At 41.0% G+C, this 19,715-nt stretch overlaps 1 protein-coding gene across 1 annotated transcript in view; it reads left to right on the top strand.

The window, feature by feature from the left end:
* LOC127053795 (uncharacterized) overlaps positions 1–19,715 on the top strand; it is a 93,505-nt gene that overhangs the window by 48,390 nt on the left and 25,400 nt on the right. Inside the window, exons 20-29 of the mRNA XM_050959079.1 lie at positions 346–408; positions 981–1,113; positions 2,018–2,166; positions 4,780–4,948; positions 5,801–5,862; positions 6,599–6,691; positions 7,323–7,383; positions 12,465–12,496; positions 15,455–15,477; positions 19,079–19,153. Of these exons, the coding sequence (XP_050815036.1) occupies positions 346–408; positions 981–1,113; positions 2,018–2,166; positions 4,780–4,948; positions 5,801–5,862; positions 6,599–6,691; positions 7,323–7,383; positions 12,465–12,496; positions 15,455–15,477; positions 19,079–19,153 (860 nt within the window). The remainder of the gene's footprint in view (positions 1–345; positions 409–980; positions 1,114–2,017; positions 2,167–4,779; positions 4,949–5,800; positions 5,863–6,598; positions 6,692–7,322; positions 7,384–12,464; positions 12,497–15,454; positions 15,478–19,078; positions 19,154–19,715) is intronic.

Genomic DNA, 19,715 nt, shown 5'->3' with positions numbered 1-19,715 from the left:
GTAATAAAGACACAAACATCACTTTCCTGAGGGCATTTAGGTCTATGCCCCACTTGAGCTTCGCTTAAACCCATGAGTGGCATATAGGTCTTGTGCCAATATTCTTCTCTGCATAGGGGTGAATTTCACCCACTGAGAATAAATTCTTCTTCTAATGATACTTTGCATCTATGGACCATATACAGTGTTTTTATGTGACACAGCTGGTGACTTGATGGCTAGAAACCCATGCATATGAGTGGCACCAAAAAGAACACCGCACCAAGTTGTGTGTTTGTGTGTAAGGCAAACATTTTCCTCACAGATTTATGATTACTGGGCCTCAACCTTTTCTCATTTCTCTAGGTGCCTTACATGGGATTTAATTTCACCAGTAACTTCACGACAGAACTGCTGGACCGAGAAAAGGTTAGACTCAGTTGAATAGTTAAGTTTCTTTGAAATCTGAGAATGGTGTTGGAAGTAAAGACGTTTTGAGCCATTTTGATCCCCTTAGGAAATGTAAGCATCTCTAAGGGCTTGTACACACTATTATGTTGGTATAACTTATGTTACTCAGGGGTGTGAATAAGCCATCTCCACGAGCAAGGTAAGTTACACCAACCTGAGTGCCGCAGCACTATGTGGACAATGCTATGTCTCCCACTGACGTAGCTACTGCTTCCTATGGAGGTGGTTTTATTATGCCAGTGGGAGAGCTCTCTCCTGTCAGCATAGAGCATCTACATCAGATGTGCTACAGCAGTGCCACTGTAGTGTTTCTAATGTAGACTAGCCCTAGAGGCAGAGCATCTGTCATCCCAAAAGGGACACACTCAACCTAGGTAGGACCCAAAATTTAAAGGAGGGTGTTCTACTGAGTTGGTTGGGAAATTCATTAGTACAATGTGAATCTGCAAGTATTGTGTTCATTTAACATTTTATTACCTGTACATCAAAGAAACGTCACTATATGTGTATACTCCTCTATCATCCACCAGCTATCTTGGAAGTTGCCGCTGGCCCCTTCCCGAATATATTGTTCTCCCAGTATCTCAGCGACTTCATTGAAGATATTTGACTTCTTGTTTCAACCTGGACCTCTCAGCATAGATGAGCAAGAGAAGGCAGAACGTAAAGGATTCTTTCTACAATTCTACTTTTCATTTACTTCTGTTTATTCAAGAACTAATGTAAATCTGGTAGCACCCTAAACCTTGAACCAGATCCTTGGCTGTTATAAATTGGTGTAGTTCTGTTGACTTCAGTGGAGCTAAACTGATTTATACCAGCTGAGGGTCTGGCCCTATGGGCCAGATTTTCACAATTCCCTGCACACAAGGGGTCTGCTGTACACCCAAAACTCCAGTTGAAGTCAAAGGGAGCTGCAGATGCTCATCACCTCTGAAAATGGTCTAGGGGGAAATAAAACCCCACTATCATCACCTCCTGAACCTCTGCCTGTTATTAGACCCATGGTAAATTTTTCAAAAGCACATAAATGACTTAGTTCCTAAGTCCCATTTTCAACAGTGATTTAGGCACTTATGAGCCCAAGTCCCATTGAGTTTCACATACCCACAAATGGTAGTTCATCGGGGAGTGGGCTTTCTGACTGCCCTCTCCTCCTGTAAAGCACCAGATGAAGAGGAGTGGGCAGCAAGTCATTCCTTAAATAGGAATGTAGATGTTTGGAGAAGGTTAGCTGGTTAAAAGCCTCCTCTTCTCTTCCCTCCCCTCCGCCCCACAAATAGCTGCTACTGAGCTGGGAGTGTGTGTGTGTGAAGCCCATTAAAAGGAAAAAAAGTTTGTGTGTGGACCCGTGGAGAACTTGTGGGGAGCACCAGACGCTCTCAGATGCATTTATTAAGCATCCTGTCTTTTGAAATACTGATTCTCAACATCCTGAGATCCCTTCTTACTCTAATAAGGCCTGTTTTACAGCCTGTCAGAAAGCTTCCCTGTAACATTATCTTAACGTGTATACAGTGCAGTAGCAAAAGGTATAACTAAAGCAGTCTTCGCTCTTTTCTCCCAGTCTCTGAAAGAATGATCCTGACTGATGATATGAAATACTTGCCTGGCCCCAGACCTGCAGGGGCTGTTGCTTTGGAAATACCTGAGTTTGGAATCTCCCCATGTTCTTCTCCACCCAGTGTATTTTCAGAGGCCCAGTCTGAGGAAGAGGTTTGTATGAAACCATTTCACACTGCTGTACAGAGTCCAATAGTATGTCATGTGTGACTTCCTTCAACACACCACCTGCCTTTATCAAGGTGGAAAGCAGAAATGCTGATGACTCAAGTTATTTTGGCAACATCATTTTGAGGTCCCTTCTCAAATGCGTTGATTAAACTCAGGCCTTCTGACACACAGCTAGCATACTTAGAGTTCGTAATAAACTCATTATAATTCTGTCTTGTTATGGGGACACCTGCTGGAAGAACTCTGAGCACAAGTAAATTCTGTGCCTGGGAATTTAGCCTGACTTGCCTCTCAAAAAGAATGCCTGTTACTGCCTTGTACATTTACTATCACAAAAAGTAATTTGGGAATGTTTCTATTTTAATCCCCAGGATTACATTTCAAATTCAGTGTAGAGTTTAATAATATAAATGGTTTTTAGGGTTTTTTTCTTCACAGCATTGGAAAGAAACCACAAATACTAAGCCTTTCGCTGAATAAATGTCAGTGCAGTTGATACTGCTCAAAATTTGAACAAAAACTGGAACAAATTTTGAAAGAGAAAGTAGTTAAGGACATAGAGGTGAATAATAATTGGTATAAAATACAACATGGTTTTACAAAAGGTGGATCATTCCAGACAAACCTGATCTCCTTCTTTGAGAAGATAATTGAATTTTTAGACAAGAAAATGCAGTAGATAGATCTAATGTACCTGGATTCAGTAAGGCATTTGATACAGTTCCACATGGGAAATTATTAGTTAAATTGGAGAAGATGGGAATTAATATGAGAACTGAATGGTGAGTAAGAAACTGGTTAAAGGGGAGACTACAACAGGCCATACTGAAAGGTGAACTGTCAGGCTGGACAAGATTATGGGTGTAGTTCCTCAGGGGTCGGTCTTGGGACCAATCTTATTATATTTCTGACCTTCGCAGAAAAAGTGGAAGTAAGCTAATAAAATTTGCAGATGGCACAAAATTGGGAAGTATTGCCAATGCGGAGGAGGACCGGAATATCACACAAGAAGATCTGGATGATCTTGTAAACTAGAGTAATAGAAATGGGATTAAATTAAATAGTGCAAAGTGCAAGGTCATGCATTAAGGGACTAACAAGAATTTTTGCTCTAAGTTGGGGACTTACCAGTTGGAGGTGACAGAGGAAAAAGACCTGGGTGTATTGGTTGATCACAGGATGACTATGAGCCATCAATGTGATGTGGCCATGATAAAGGCTAATGTAGAGCTAGGATGCATCAGGTAAGGTATTTCCAGTAGAGACAGGCACTGGTGTAATCTCATCCGGAATACTGTGTGCAGTTTTAGTCTCCCATGTTTAGGAAAGGTGAATTCAAACTGCAACAGGTGCAGAAAAGGACTATTAGGATGATCCAAGGAATGGAAAACCTACCTTTTGAGAGGAGACTCAAAGAGCTTGGCTTGTTTAGCCTAAACAAAAGAAGGCTGAGGGGAGATGTGATTGCTTTTTATAAATACATCAAAAGGCATAAAAACCAGGGAGGAAGAGGAGTTACTTAAGTTAAGCACCAGTGTGGACGCAAGAACAAATGGCTGTAAATTGGCCATCAGCAAGTTTAGGCTCAAACTTAGGCAAAAGTTTCTAACCATCAGAGGAGTGAAGTTCTGGAACAGCCTGCCATGGGGGAGGGGTGTGTGTGTGTGTGTGTGTGTGTGTGTGTGTGTGTGTGTGTGCAACAAACATAACTAGCTTTAAGACTGAGCTTGATAAGTTTATGGAGGAGATGGTATGATGAGACTGCCTGTGATGGCATGTGGCAGTATCAAAAATCCCCACTGGCTGGAGACAGGAAGCTATATGGGAAGGGCTCTGAGTTATCCAGAGAATTTTTTTCCAGGTATCTGCCTGGTGGGTCTTGCCCACATGCTCAGGGTCTAACTGATGGCCATATTTGGGGTCAGGAAGGAATTTTTCCCTGGGTCAGATTGGCAGAGACCCTGGGGACGGGGGTGGGCTGCCTTCCTCTGCAGCATGAGGCACGGTCACTTGCAGGATTAAACTAATGTAAATGGTGAATAATCTGTAATTAGAAGTATTTAAACTATGATTTGAGGGTGTCGGTAACTCAGCCAGAGGTTCAGTATCTATTATAGGAGTGGGTAGGTGAGGTTCTGTGGCCTGCAATGTGCAGGATGTCAGACTAGATCATCACAATGATCCCTTCTGACCTTAAAGGGCAAGAGTCTATGAGACAGCAGTGGGTTTTACAAGCAGCATTGCAGAGAGTTATGGAAAGGCAACCAAAGGCTATTTTAATGGAATATTGTTCTAATTGCCTGGATTCAGGGCAAATATTTTTATTTCATCTCCATATAACAGATCTCAGTTTGCTTATTGGGCTTTCCTTATGCAGAGGAACTCCTGACAGTGAGATCCACAGTGGTAGAGACCACAGAATACTGAAGGCAATATCTGCAATGTATGTTCTGAGAGGAGGATTTTGCCCTTAATCAGTACTGACTGGATTTGCCATGTTGCAAGCTGATAGTTTCAAAAATAAGGGATAAGAGAGGGGTGTTTTTTAATTGAGCATTTTCCTCCCCTAACAACCAACACTTTATTTTTGTTCAGGTTGCTGAAACTGAGAGTGAATCCCCCAATACAGAATCACTACATCAAATCCCAAGCACTGAACAGCAGCAGGTCAGTGAAGAAGCAGACGAGGAGAGAACAAACCTTCTAACAGAGGGAGATTTCTGTTTGGACAAAAGTCAAACTTTACAGATGAAGAGAAAAACAGGTATTAAAAATCTTCTTTTACTGTTGGCTTTTATTGTATATCATAGCTCTACAGATATTCTCCCCAGGCATGAGCTTACTCTCATTGAAATCAGTGGCAAAACTTACATTGACTTTAATAGTGCAGAATCTGGGTCTTGAGCTCTACTCCTGGGTCTGCCACTGACTTCCCTGGTAGCCATGGCTAAGTCATTTAAACTGTCTGTGCCTCAACTTTTCTGTCTGTAAAATGGATACTTAATGCTGACATGAAGCATTATGAGGATTAATTAATTCATGTTGGTAGTAAGCGACAAAGAGTCCTGTGGCACCTCATAGACTAACAGATGTTTTGGAGCATAAGCTTTCGTGGGTGAGTACCCACTTCGTCAGACTCATGTTGGTAGTGTTTTGAGATCTGATGGAAGATGCTACAAAAGGGAAAACTATTATTACTATTATACTAACATGTAATTACTTGATTAGAGATGGAGCATGAGTATTGTTCTATTTCTGCTTGCTTTACTCATGCAAGACCTTTCTTCAGTGGGAGTACGTACATGAGTAAGGAGCAGGATTTGTCCCATATTTGAAAAATGCCTTCTAGATCTGTTATTCACTTAGCAGTGTTGTTGTAGCCTTGTTGGTGCCAGGATACAAGAGAGATAGGAGGGTGAGGTAATATCTTTTCTATTGAACCAACTTCTGCTCGTGAGACAGAAACTTTCGAGCTTACACAGAGCGCTTCTCCAGCACTCAGTGCACAGTTCAACTCTGCTTTCTCTTTCCTGATCCACACACTCATGCCCACACAGACAGACAGTCCTCACAGAAATGAGTCACGTTACAGGTTCTTGTTGTCTCTGTTCTGAAGGTTCTGAAAAAAGGACGAAAAAAGCTTCAAAGAGCGACAGATTTCCATCTGGCAAAGAAAAGGTATTCTCCATCACCATAAATGCTACAGTTGGTATTAGTGGGGCATTCGCAATGACTCATGTCATAAACATTGATTACTATTTCTGAAGGATTTTTATTAAGTTCATACAACAATCCTAAAATTGGTAGCTAAGATACATTAATGTAAGTGCCATAGAAAAGTCCAAGAGGAAAATAATAATTCTGCACTCAGAATAGGGTGTGAATAGTGTGCAATAAATAAGTCTTAGTGTCACACTTTAAACACTAAGGAGAACGTAAAATATTAAATAACTGCTCATCTTCATGAGCACCATGAATTCTGTGCACTGAATGAGGCAGGGGCCCTGTGGAAAAAATAGCATAGTGTGTGATTATGTAATTAAAGACTGTATTATAATGCAAATGTACAAGGAAGCCAGATTGGATCACACAGACAACCTTAATTTTGGTATATTCTAACTTTGAGTGCTTGCCTTTGCAACCTTAATTATCTTTTAACATAGTTGATTGTGTAATAGACTACAGATGGGCTCAACTCACAAAAGTCCAAATGCAGATCTGGATTTTGAGCATCCCCAAAACTCAGGGGTTCAGATCTCAGGTTCTAGTTGGCCCATCTCTAATAAAAACCCATAGCAATTTAATATGATTTTAAAAATATATTCCTTGCTACTAAACAGGGTGTTTACCTACTTGTGGAGTTTGCTCTTATATGGTATGTTCTTAAACTTGTCTTATTTTAATTATGATTTAGAAGCTTGTGCCCAGGAAATTATCCAGTTCAGACGGTGCAGGTCTGAGAAAGACACATATACCAAAACATAAAAGATTTTCCTCAGACACACAGGTACCTGTTGCAAACATAGTTGCTCTCCCAAAAATGTTACCAATTTACCTCAACTGCTGTTGGATGGCAGGAGAGAGAGCTCAGTGATCCATTTAGATTCCAGTTTCACAGTGGAAGATTTTTATTCATTCAGAAAACTAATGAATATTAATAATATACAGAAGGCTCTTTTAAATCAGTGATTCTATAAGATGATAACTCAAAAAAGAATCAAGTTTTGCTTCTGAAGGACCTAAATACAAATCTTAACTCAGATTCATTAAACAAATGATTAATGTTTTCATGTGAATCAGGCTATCTCGCAGATTTTTCCAGAATTGCCCATGCCAACAGAATTGGGGGAGAGAGAGAAATTCTATAGCTAGTATTAACAAACTTGGCAGATTAACAGTGCAATGTCCCTACATTCAAGATGGAGTATTACATGCTTGAACCTGTAATCTCCACAGATCTCATCTCCTCTGTATTAATTGTCAGACAGCTACAATCTGCCCCATTTAATGCACATTAGTTACTGTGCTGAGGCTCTTGTGGCCCTGCGCTGGGTAAAGTTTGGCCAACCTACTGTATTGTATCTCCCTGCTTGTTTATTAAAAAAAGAAAAATGTTTATTTCTTTTTTTTAAAATCAGAATGTCATGATGGCTAGAAACCCCAAGACTGTCTCCCGGGCCCATTCGGCTATTCCTATAGGTGAGGTCGGATATTCCAACTCTATTACAAGTTTGCACTTGAAATGGTAGGCAGTAACATTCTCTTTTTCACAATGTCATCCCAATAGATATTTTCCAGTAATGAATCAAATAACTTGTGATGAACCTTATAGGAACTAAAATTCTTTTATAATTTAATAAATAGTATAAATGGTTGAATACCATCATACCTGATAAAACTGCAGGCCCAGAAATCTTGAGCCTTATACATCATGCAGTGATGTAATTTGGATGTTTGAACATACAGTGACTTATTTGCACACTTTCTCTTTTGCCCCCCTACCAAGTATCTACCCTCCTCCTGCTTTTCCTTGGCTCCCCAGGGTTTCCTCACTAACCTTTTCCCCTCCTTGATTTTCCTCATCACCCCCACAATGTACTTCCTGACAATAGCAAACATGCCTAAAGCATGGTCCTCAACTGCCGACAGTCATAGAAATATGGCTAGAGTGAATGCCTACATAGCTCCACTCTATATATCATATTGCCTAGCCATATATCTGTAGTTTTGGATGAGATGGAAAATATGCTGTAGACAGGATCTCTATAGTTATACTCTTAGTAGGACTCCTAGGAGTCTCTCTGATTAAGTGTTTATCTACACATGAAAATTAATCTGGAATAAAATAGGATGTGGAATAACTATTCTTGGTTTACTACACGTATGGATGCTCTTATTTCAGAATAAGAGTGTCTTCTTCTGAATTGGTTTAATCCATTTATGAATAAGGCACTCTTAATCCATTTTGGAATCTAATCTCATTCAGAATAACACACTCTGATTCCAAGAATGTCCAGACAGAGAGTTACCCTGGAATTCTTATTACAGATTAGCTCCCCGTATAGACAAGCCGTTCGAATCCTACGGCAGTCCTTCAAGAACTCTAACCAGAGTGATGCAGCCAGCTTCTCCGCATAGCTCCCCTGCTCTCCCAATGAAAGTGAGAGATAGGACCAGGTGCCCAATATCAGCAGCTTCCTGACAAATCTAGACAATTTAACAGCTCTCTATCCCAAGTCATTGCCACAATGGAATTAGGACTGTTCAGTGTTACAGTCAGACTCTATAGTGCTAACAGCTAAGGAAGGATCTCTATGAGCTCAGGTGGCCGGGGCCCGTGCTTTGGAGCAGGAAAACCTGTATTCTGTTATCTCTACTGTTGCTGGGATGTTCTGAATGACCATAGTGTCATCTAGTGACAGCCATGAAGTGGATATGTGGCAACTATGAAATTCTAAAGGGCCTCAGATTTGTTGAAATATGATGTATTCTTTCTAAAATTCTCTTGGTTTACAATCTGTTGTCTCCAATGGTGCATAAATTGGGCAGAATTTAACGACTAGTGTTTAGTAAATTTGCCACTCTGTTTTTGAACCAGTAATGGTCTGTTCCATTGACCAAGAATGATTAGTGTTTTAGAAGTTTCTAACAAATGCCTTTGCCTTCCCAGGAGCTGTATTAATTCTTCAGCCAAACATTTGTCGAAACATTATTGCCATGCAATGTCCTTCACTGACCTGAAGGTGGAGCACAGGCCCTGCTTGTTTTTAAACCTCGTTCTAAAGCACAAACCTTTCTATATTAACCGACCCCAGAGTCTCACTGATGTTGAACACTGGTCACGATGCCCACTAGATTCAGTGGGGATAAAGCAGAGGCAGACTGGAGATTGCATTTACAAATATTTATATTACAGAAAAATACAGTTATTTGGCAACAGCCTATTGCACATTCAGAAATGAAGCTTGGAGCAGGGGATCCTTCACTCTTTGTGCTCCTCCTATTGGCTAAGGCCCAGGCCATTGTAGTCCACAAGGGTTGGAATTGGAGGGGAAATAGAATGTTAAAGGGGAGTATATTTGAACAGAGGCAAAGCATCCCATTCAGCTCTGTTTGCCTTTGTTCCTGAGATTGGGGTGTGGAAAAGTAGTCAGGTCATGAAATTCAAACCTCCCAGCTGAATAGGCCTCATCATAAAAAGCCTTATTTTTCTCTGTTACCAGTAAGAGCCTGGCAGCAGCAAGTGAGAGAACTGGGTTTGATGTGGGGTGAAATAAAGAGCTTATTAACAGTGTAAATTCAGAGTAGCTCCATAGATTTGAGTTTAATAGAGTTACTCTGCATTTACTCAGCTATACCTGAGATCAGAGTCTGGCCATCAGTATCTTCTTAGGGTGAGCTGCAAAAGTAGCAATCTAATCTTCCAGAGTGGATGCAGAAAGTATGATGGTGCTCAGCAACCGCTGGTCCAGCTGGAGTGAGATTAATGGAGCTACAAAGAAAGCTCTGATTCTGCTAGGCCAATATACTGAGAGTTATGATATTATAGAGAAAAATAAGGCCTTTATGAAGGAGACCTGTGTCTCTATGCCCCAATGGTTTTGGTGCTTCCTAAAGTTAGTTTTCTGGCTTCAAAGTAGATGGTATACATTTCTGTTGATCTATTATCTAGAAGTATGGGATAACGGTGGCATTCAGATTTTCAGAAAGTTCCATGACAGCATAGACATTTCTTTTCATAGAATCATAGGACTGGAAGAGACCTCGAGAGGTCATCTAGTTCAGTCCCCTGCACTCATGGCAGGACTAAGTATTATCTAGACCATCCCTGGCAGGTGTTTGTCTAACCTGCTCTTAAAAATCTCCAATGACGGAGATTCCACAACCTCTCTAGGCAATTTATTCCAGTGCTTAACCACCCTAACAGGAAGTTTTTCCTAATGTCCAACCTAAATTTCCCTTGCTGCAATTTAAGCCCATTGCTTCTTGTCCTGTCCTCAGAGGGTAAGAAGAACAATTTTTCTCCCTCCTCCTTTTAACAACCTTTTATGTACTTGAAAACTGTTATCATTTCCCCTCTCAGTCTTCTCTTTTTCAGACTAAACAAACCCAATGTTTTCAATCTTCCTTCATAGGTCATGTTTTCTAGACCTTTCATCATTTTTGTCGCTCTTCTCTGGACTTTCTCCAATTTGTCCACATCTTTCCTGAAATGTGGTGTCCAGAACTGGACACAATACTCCAGCTGAGGCCTAATCAGCACAGAGTAGAGCAGAAGAATTACTTCTCGCTTCTTACTTACAACACTCCTGCTAATACATCCCAGAATGATGTTCATTTTTTTTGCATGAATGGTATCACTGTCAAAATTCAGTGCAAATGCTGTTGGAACTAACAGCCTTTATCCATCCCAAATAACTAGTTATTATTTCACAGATTATAAAACACACCTCTTGGTGTGTGCACAAAAGTATCAAATCACATACATCAGGATCTAAAATGATGGAAGGAAGCCAGTCCTAGTCCCACTGATGTCATTGGGAATGTTACCATTGACTTCCGTGGGGGGCAGGATTGGGTGCAAAATGAAAACTGAAAAGAAAATTATCCCCCCAAATACTACGGAGACTCAGCCCTTCCCATCTCACCCCTTCTGACAAAGGTTTGGGTAACAGACTTAACAGCATGCCCTTGATATCAGCCAACTCAGGCTCTGTCAGGCGAATGAGGAAAACAAACTCCAGAGTCAAAAGCCTGTTACTGAGAACCCTGTGGCACCAGCTCCCAGACCTTTTAATCTAGGCTTTTCTAGCTGATGCACCCTTGCTGATCTCAACCATTGGGATAAAACATGATGAAAAAGACAGTGGCTAAGGTAGCCAGGATCCAAATTGCATAGTGCTTTGTAGATCGGAGATGTTGTGCAAAGGCATTTCCTTTTGTATTTTGAACATGGGGTGTGAAATACTTAGTCTTATTCTGATAATTTACACCTCCATGTAAACTCTGACATATGTCATGGACTGTCGACTTCTCAGAGTTAGGCAGTACTCTGTTCCTTTGTATTGCTGACATTCTATAAAGCAGCACAAACATCTCCCCAAAATTAGCACTCTGAGAAGAGAAATAACATCTTGGCATCAGTCACTGATAGTATGATGCCAATTCTGACATTTTTGCCAACGATGTAAAAGCAGGTCAGTTCCCCCAGGTTTGACAGCCTAGCCTTTAAGTACAGTAAGTAAAATACTCATCAGGAAAGGTCCTTCATCCTCCAGCCTACTTTTAATTATAATTGCTGTCATCCTCATTTCTTTTGTGAAAGGTGCAAATCCAGTCGGGATTCTGGCAAGCTGATCTCTGACAATATCAAATGTTCTAAGAACTCTCAATCGAAGGCAGTTCATGAAAGCACCCCAGGGAACACTTTATTCTCTGTGTTTAAAAGGACATGAAAGTACAATAGCTCTCTTTATACTGGTACAAAGCAGCTGATTGATCTTGTCAGTTTAATAAATAATATAATTGCTTTCATCTGACACTGTTAATAGACTCCTGCCTGGACTAATGTTGTATTGAGTTGTTCAAGTGCTTAAATGTTGTCTACCTGTGTCTTCTCTGGGTTAATCCACTTTTATCTCCTGAAGGCAGAGCTTCCAGTAATAGCCCTCAAAGGGCATGAGGTCCCCCACTCTTCATCCCCCACCCCATTTTTGTGTGTACTGTTGCAAGCAGCAAACTACTTATTTTCCTGGATAGGCCAGTTGGTCTGGCTAGCATCTCATGTTTGGAGAGATTCAAATGCACTTGTACATGTAGAATCACTGACATTTTGTATTAGAGGGGGTCAGAGTAGAGGCGGTCCCAAGATGGAAAACTTGGATCAGGATTTTCAAGCACACCAAAGTTCAGGGGTGTTTCATTCCAGATATTTATTTCAGTCCATTATAAAAATATGGACCAGCTGCAAAATTAATCTCTATGTTTGGATTTCAATTCTAAATTGAGTTTTTTTGGGCCCATCCCTATTTTTGTGATAACATGAGCAAAAATGTCATTTGTTTTATATGGAGAGTAACACACTCAGTGCTTTATGTTTCTAAAAAGTCAGGCCAGTGTTTATGCACTATTGTGAATGATATGCTGGGGAACATGAGACAGGGCAGAAATGCTAAGGCAGAAGAAACGTGCAAGTAACATTAATAGCTGGAGATTATTAAATCTTTTGTCGTGTTGGCTCCTAGTTATTTTTCTATTTTTTTTTTCCCTCTCTGTGCCAGGAGAGAAAATGATTCCTACTCCTCCACCTGAGGTATGTGATAAACAAGGAGGGGAGGGTGCATTTATCACTGGGAATATGTTCCAAGGGCTTTTATGACCAGAATTTCATGCTTTGGAAATATGACTCACGGTATTGCTGTTATGCATGTTCAGATTTTTTAAGAACCCCAGAGTGTTTCCTGTCTGACTCCCTGAAGATTGTGTTTTTCCAATTTAAAACTCAGTTTCCTTAGACAAGGATCCATGCAATGCCACCCTGGTCCCTGCTGACATAGATTGAACAGATTCATTTTGGAGTCCACCAGAGCTCCAGCTTCACTGGTTATAGAGGTTGCTGTTGAGGTGGTATGAATTGGCTTGGCACCTATTTGCAGGATCATTCTGATTGTAGTGGATGTTTACTGGTCCTGGAGTCAGTAATTCATTTGATTAATAGCACTCTTGCTGTTTATCTGTAATAATCTATCTGGACACGTTTACCGGAAACATGCAAGAACTAGGGAGCCAATGTCAATCAAAGAGAAACTGATTCAACCTCAACATGAGTTGATAAAAATAACACATGTACTTATGTGGGAGTGCTGGAGCAGTGGTTTGGGTTCTAACCTAGCACTCAAGAGAACAGAGTTTAATTCTTTGCTGTGCGACAAACTACCTGTGTCAGCGTGGTAGCCATGTTAGTCTGTATCAGCAAAAACAATGAGGAGTCCTTGTGGCACCTTAGAGACTAACAAATTTATTTGGGCATAAGCTTCCGTGTGCTAGAACCCACTTCATCAGATACATGGAGTGGAAAATACAGGAGCAGTGTAATCCTTGGCAAGGTACTTAGTACTTAATATGTCTGTGCTTCAGTTCCTCATCTATAAAACAGGGATAATATAGCCCTGCTCTACCTCACAAGGTTGTTGTGAGAAGAAATACATGAAAGAGATGAGATGTTTAGATGCTGCAGTAATGGGTACCATGTAACTACTTTAGAGAGAGAGTCTGCTCAAATAAAGGGGATTTACATTGTGTGGAGAGGATCAACAGATCTGGGTTCTTTCAGACCAAGAGGGGAAAGTGTTTCCAGAACTAAAGTCCCTTTCCCCAGACTCCTATGTGTTCAAGTCCAGCGGCTGTAGCCTGTTAGCAAGAGGACCTTTTCTGGTTTCAGCAGTGCTTGCAGAAAGAGGCTTTTCTGCAGCCCTTCCACATTGTAATTTAAAGTAGAACTGAAACGCTTTTCATTTTAAATATCAAAATGATTTGAGATCCAAAATCCTGGGCTGGAGGCATGTGTGGGCTTCAAAGTGATACATACATTCATTTAAAAAACAAAATACTCTTGTTGAAAACTGACAGCTCTGAGTTCAGGATTCTGCATGTGTGGAGTTAGAACTGACAACATTACCAAAACCTAAATGAACGTCAGAAACGCAGCTTGTTGCTCTGCATTGAGTGCTATTGATTCCTTCATGATTCCTATGTGAAGGACACAGAACTCTGATCTCAGGTCTAGCTAAGTCATTCAGTTCATTTTCAGAACCATGCTGCTGTGAAGCTTTGCTTTCTTTATTATTTTTTTTTATGTTTGTTAAGGTAGGGATTATTTCTGTTCTCTGCAGCTTCTGAGCAATTGCTGCTTCTGTCAGTAAATGGACAGGTTTCTTCCTGTGCCCAGTGTGCAAGGACTGTTAATGATATCTGCAATAAACGCCTGAGTACTAAGCATATTCTGCATGTTTTGCATCTGGCTGACATGTCAGGGAACTAAGTCCTCCTTGATAGTCTGTTGCCTTTAAACACCATCTAAGGGTTGAATGTAGGAGCTTGGGAATGAAATACAGAGCCTTTCCCTTTTAGAGCACCAGATTGCTGGTTGAGGCACATTAGCTAGGGGTATTGTATGAGAAGTTTGTCCTCCTGCTTCTTATGTTGTACTTACCCTTTGCAGAGATGATAAGGTTTCCAGTGTTGTCAAACTGGCATCTTTCATAAGCTCATGCTCATGTGGATATTCCCGGCTGGATTTAAAGAAGTGATTATTTCTTTTCATTAGCAACTGAGGTCATTTGGTTAAAATGGCTGCCAAAACATAATGGCATAGAGCAGAAGAACTAGGAAGCTGGGATTTGTAGCCACATGTTCCATTTGCTAGTTCCCCATTCATGCAATAACATAACATTATAAACATGGATGTGTCATGTGTGCTAAAGAGCATATTGCTACAGAGACCAGGAAGCTCAAGTGTTTTTAGCAGCAATGAGGTTAAAGGATATAACAAACTTTTTCTCTTGGTACAAGCCTACCTGGGCCCTGGTTGCGTCTCAGCTGTGCTCTACCACTAAAGTTAGAAAGGGAAAGGATCTGGCATTACAGATAGGAGCATACCAGGTATTCCAAGCAGGAAAAATTGTAGCACTGTGTATTAACTGCACCTGATGAACTGCCTGCTGTTAAATCAAAGCACCGTGTTGTGGGTTATCACTGACTAGCAAGCTGTGAGTGGAGAAAGGGGAAATATTCTTTAATTTATTTATGATTTATACGGTGCAAACCGTGCACTCTGTGTTTTACAGAAGGGTTTGAAGACCAGGTCCCTTCCCAGAAGATCTCATAAACTAGGTGGGCACTATACAGACAAGTGACAGGGGGATGGGCTGCAGCCAAGGCAAAGTGAGTGAACAGTGCCTTGTTAGCACCAGTCATTTGCCCATGGGTCTTTTTGCATGTTGTGGATCTTTGTTTGGGGGAGGGTAGTTACATAAGAAGATAAAGATTTTTGGTTATCTAGCCTGGAATCAGTTCAGAGGAGAGGGCTCCCTTTAAACCCAATCTTGCTAAGTACTGAGCACCTCCTGGGAAGTGCTGAGCACCCGCACCTCCCAGAGAAGTCAGTGGCATTGAGGATGTTCAGCCCCATGCAGGTTTGGACCCTTTGACTCCAATCTCCTTAGCTAGACATCATATTGTTTTATCTAATGCTTGTCTCTGTCTGTTTCAGGCTCTGGCACCAGCTGAGAAAAGGTATGCATAATGGAATGATTAAATCATGCATTTCCAAATAAGCAAAGGCAAGCTGTTTCTGCTAGGCAAGAATGTGGTTTCTTTTATAAGACATCTAGCCAGATTCAGGATTTCTTTGGGATTTTAAATTTCTTAGAAGGACACTGAAGGAAAACTGAATCTGGTTAAGGCTGTTTCTTCTCACTTATATACCCAGGGCCAGATGTAATCTCATTCATATTCTTTTCATGTTTCAGCAGACAGAAAATATCTTTGCAATCTGATTTCATTCCCTAGAGAAAATTGTTCCTAGTGTGACAGTGTTTCAAAGCATTTCAATCAACATCCCTGTTCTGTGTGTGTTTCTGGCTATGACTGCAGCGCAGGAAAGACACTTCAGTGAAACAAGTGGGGAGGGAGACAGATTATTCATTGTTACTATTTATTATTTGTATTATCATAGTGCCCAGGAGGCTCAGTCATAGACCAGAGCCCCAGTGCACCAGGCAATGTACAAACACAGAAGAAAAAGACAGTCTTGCCCCAAAGAGTGTATTCATTTTTTTGTTCAAAACCATTCTCTTCCCTCTTCACCGTGTAATGAATTCCTAACTCAGTAAGTGCCTCCAGCTTGGGGCGTCTCCCCTTCATTTCACTGTACTCTTACAAACATTGAAGCCAATGGGATTATTTATGTGCTTAAAGTTAGGCCAGTGCTTAAATACCTTGCTGAATTTAGGGCCAAATGGTGCCATTTAGGGACTGGCCCATGTTTGGATCAAGCAGAGCTACATCATCTGGGGGGAACTCCAGGAGACCACATACCTCCTGTATTTGCACTCCCAGTAGTGTAGGAAACAGTGGACACCCTTCCCCAAACAGAAGGGCTGTGATCGGGCCTGGCTCTTACACTGCCCTGTTGGGCTAGACACAGCCTGGTCCTTATGGGGCATGTTCTCCCCTCTTTCTGTGAACATACTAGCTTTGTCTTGGTTCATGGGTATGCATGTGCTGGTTGCAATCCCTGTTTTTAGGCTTCATTCTTATGAGCCAGCATTGTATTGAAATGCACGGGAATCCTATTCTTGAGAATGTCTACTTTTCCTTGTCGGGTCATTTAAATGACACAGAGATAGTGAGTTAATTGAGGCTAGCGTGCTCCTTGTGACAAAAAGGATGTATTTGTAGAGAGGGGACGGAATAGCAAATTTGAGCAGCAGCACCACAGCATGGTCTTCTGGACATGATTTTGCAGCTCCAAGATACAGCCTCAAGGGAAAGAATGATGAACAACAACAGCCTTCTCTGAAAGCATCATGCTTATAAAACTGGGGAACAATGTTGCCCTTAGTAGCCAATCTAAGGGCTCAGAGAATTTCTTGTGAGTATTGAAAGGTCAAATATTGTCTTTCAAACAGAGGGATTGTACTTTTAACCGTAGCATGGTGCTTAACTTTGGTCAAAGGAATCATAGAGGCACACCTGATTTGCTGTAAAGGAACCAGTCACAACCAGCCTCAATTTTCCTATGGAGGGGTAGCTCAGAGACTGCCATGGTCATAGGCCAGAGAGTGAGATTGACTCTCTGGCCTGGTCGCTAGGGAACTCATTAGAAAGTAGGAGGCCCAAGTTTAAAACCCTGTGACACAGGCACCACCTTCTAGTTTTCCCTGGGGGTTCTCTGCCCTGAGGCCTCCGCCCCTCTGCCACCGCTCTTCGCCCTCCTCCAAACACCTCCCTGATCTGTTTGGCAGCAGCTGCCAATTAGCTGTTTGGTGGCATGGCCAAACAGCTGTTTGGTGGGGCGACCACCCACAATTTTTTTCCAGAATCAACATCTATGCCCTGTGCCAGTGACTAATCATTTATGTGCAGTGGAACAGCTTCAGCAGAAGAGCTTGAGAGTGCTCCACCCCTGAATACCTCATAACCCAGTGCCTGGGATATTGTCCTGTAAAATTTGCAGTCTTACTGTAATTCTCTTTTTTTGATATTGAATGTGGCCATAAGGAATGGTGAAATGATGCTTTGAGAAAACCCTACTAAACAAAACATCTAGGGGGTCATTCTGCACTGAAGGCTCATGACTTTCCATGTGAGATTTATGCTACAGTCTTTTTCATCCCCTCACATACAAGAGAGACAGCATCATGTGGGAGTCTCCCTCCCTACCAGAACCCAGCAGCTGTTTGAAGTGCACCATTTGCTGGGTTGGAATTTATCTTTGTGGAGCCATACAGTCTCACTTTGGATTGTGTGGCCTGTATTTAAACATAATGTTTTTTATCAGTAGCCAAAGGAGCAAGAAAAACAATGTATGGATTAAAGTCAAGTGTGCTCTATTTGAGAAATATTTCTGTTAGAACTAGAAGCTATAAAACTGTTAGCATTAAAAACTAAAATGACTTTGTGTAAATAACAAATTTTATGCTGTTCTTTATTGACTCTCTCTCTCAGTGACTCCTGGATCAAATGTGTTCCTTTTGCAAATCAAAAGGTGATTTTTCTAACAGCCATTACTCCAAACCCTGAGGATCTGAAAACCAAGCTTTTATCTGCCTCTTATATCATCTCTTAGTATAAAAATCTTGCCATCAACATATAGCTGATCATTTAGCAGATAATCTGTAAAGCAAGATAAAAACTAGATTCCCTAGCTCCATAGGCTCTATACCGCTAAAAGGAGCACTCACACTTTAAAGAACCAGTTCTGTTTAGTGCCATTTACTCTGTTACCTTCTGCTCCAAAATGCTTTACTGAATATGCTTATCTCCTTACAAACCTGAACAGTTTCTTGAGAGACAAGGTCTTCACACCTCATTCTCTCTGCTGGAATCAAATGCTAACAGTGGTGACTATATGTATACAAAGTTGACAAATAATACAGGGCAGCTCTACCCTGCCTTTGAGTGCAGGGGAGCTGGACATGAAAACGGCTTTTGTTGAACCTTTGTAAAGATTTGATCTGCCAGCTTGGCCATTGAATTGCTGCTTGCACAAGCTACTGGGCCACCTTTAAACAAGACCTTGTTAGATGATCAGATTTTATTTTAATCACTCGAACATCCAGTTTTCATTCTCAAAACCTGTCAGGCACACACTGTCTCTGCTGAGCTATTAATGGTTTGAGAGCCCCTGGTAAGGTAAAACGTTAATGATGATTCAGGTCAGATTGGGGGAGCAGAGTTGTAAAGAGACCTAGAATGGCCTGTCCATGTCATGAGCTTATAGTACTATTGCCGCAAGTGACATTATGCAACCAGGAAGAAGAAGCAGCTTTGGAAATTAACAAAGTAAAAAGGTGAGTGAGTGGTTATGGGGTTTTTATAAAACATCATATGCTGTCTTTTTCACTAACTTAATAAGGCTACCATTCCAAAATGAACATAGATAAAGAGAGAGGGATCCTTATGAAAGAGAGAAAATTAGGTTTGTTTTATTTGGGAAGTAAAAAAATAAAACTTTTTTAAAAGAACATTTATCTTAGTGCATCCTGATTCTGTCAATTTCTTAAACAAACAAAATGACTCAAAATATACTCTCTACATTTCTATATTAAAAATATTTGTTGGTGCCTTGATTATAACTCTCAGTGGAATCATGCTGAATTTTTCTCCCTAGGACCTTTCTGAGGAGGAAAATTTATCAACAGAAAGATGGTAACAGTGTGACCTGGAGTGATAAAGCCCTAGTGAGGTGCAGTATTTTGAACCTTAAGCCATGTTACAATATTTATTGCTGCTTCTGTTTTTTTGTTGTAATACCCAGAATGTGCTAGGTGCTGTACAAACACATAACAAAACATATAATCCCTACCTCAGAGAGCTTCTGCGTAAAGTTAATGCTAAGAGGAACAGGTTTTTGCTGAATACTGTAGAACTCTAAGGCAAGTAGTGATGTTTAGTAAAATAATTTGTCCCTTTATGACCAAATTTATTTTCATAGCTACCAAAGTTCATCCTTTTCAGGATACTGGGCCAGTCACTAAACAGAATCCTCCAGGGGGAAAATATCTTGTTTTACTCTAGCATCTGAGGATCTCAAACCATACCATTGACATTGCAGCACCCCTGTGAGATAGGCCAGCATTATTTTCACTTTTTGGGGATTTGAGGTACTACGGATGAGTTAGGTCTCTCATTTTCAAAAGTGACCTTTAATCTTGGGTGCCCAACTTTAGCCATCTGGGGCCAGACTTTCAGAGATGCTGAGCACCCACAACTTCAGCTGAAGTCAATGAGGGCTGCAGTTGTCTTGC

This window comes from Gopherus flavomarginatus, chromosome 6, assembly GCF_025201925.1.
Source record: "Gopherus flavomarginatus isolate rGopFla2 chromosome 6, rGopFla2.mat.asm, whole genome shotgun sequence".
Taxonomy (NCBI): domain Eukaryota; kingdom Metazoa; phylum Chordata; order Testudines; family Testudinidae; genus Gopherus; species Gopherus flavomarginatus.
The sequence above is the reverse complement of the archived record's forward strand: the minus strand, read 5'-3'. Positions and strand labels throughout refer to the sequence as shown.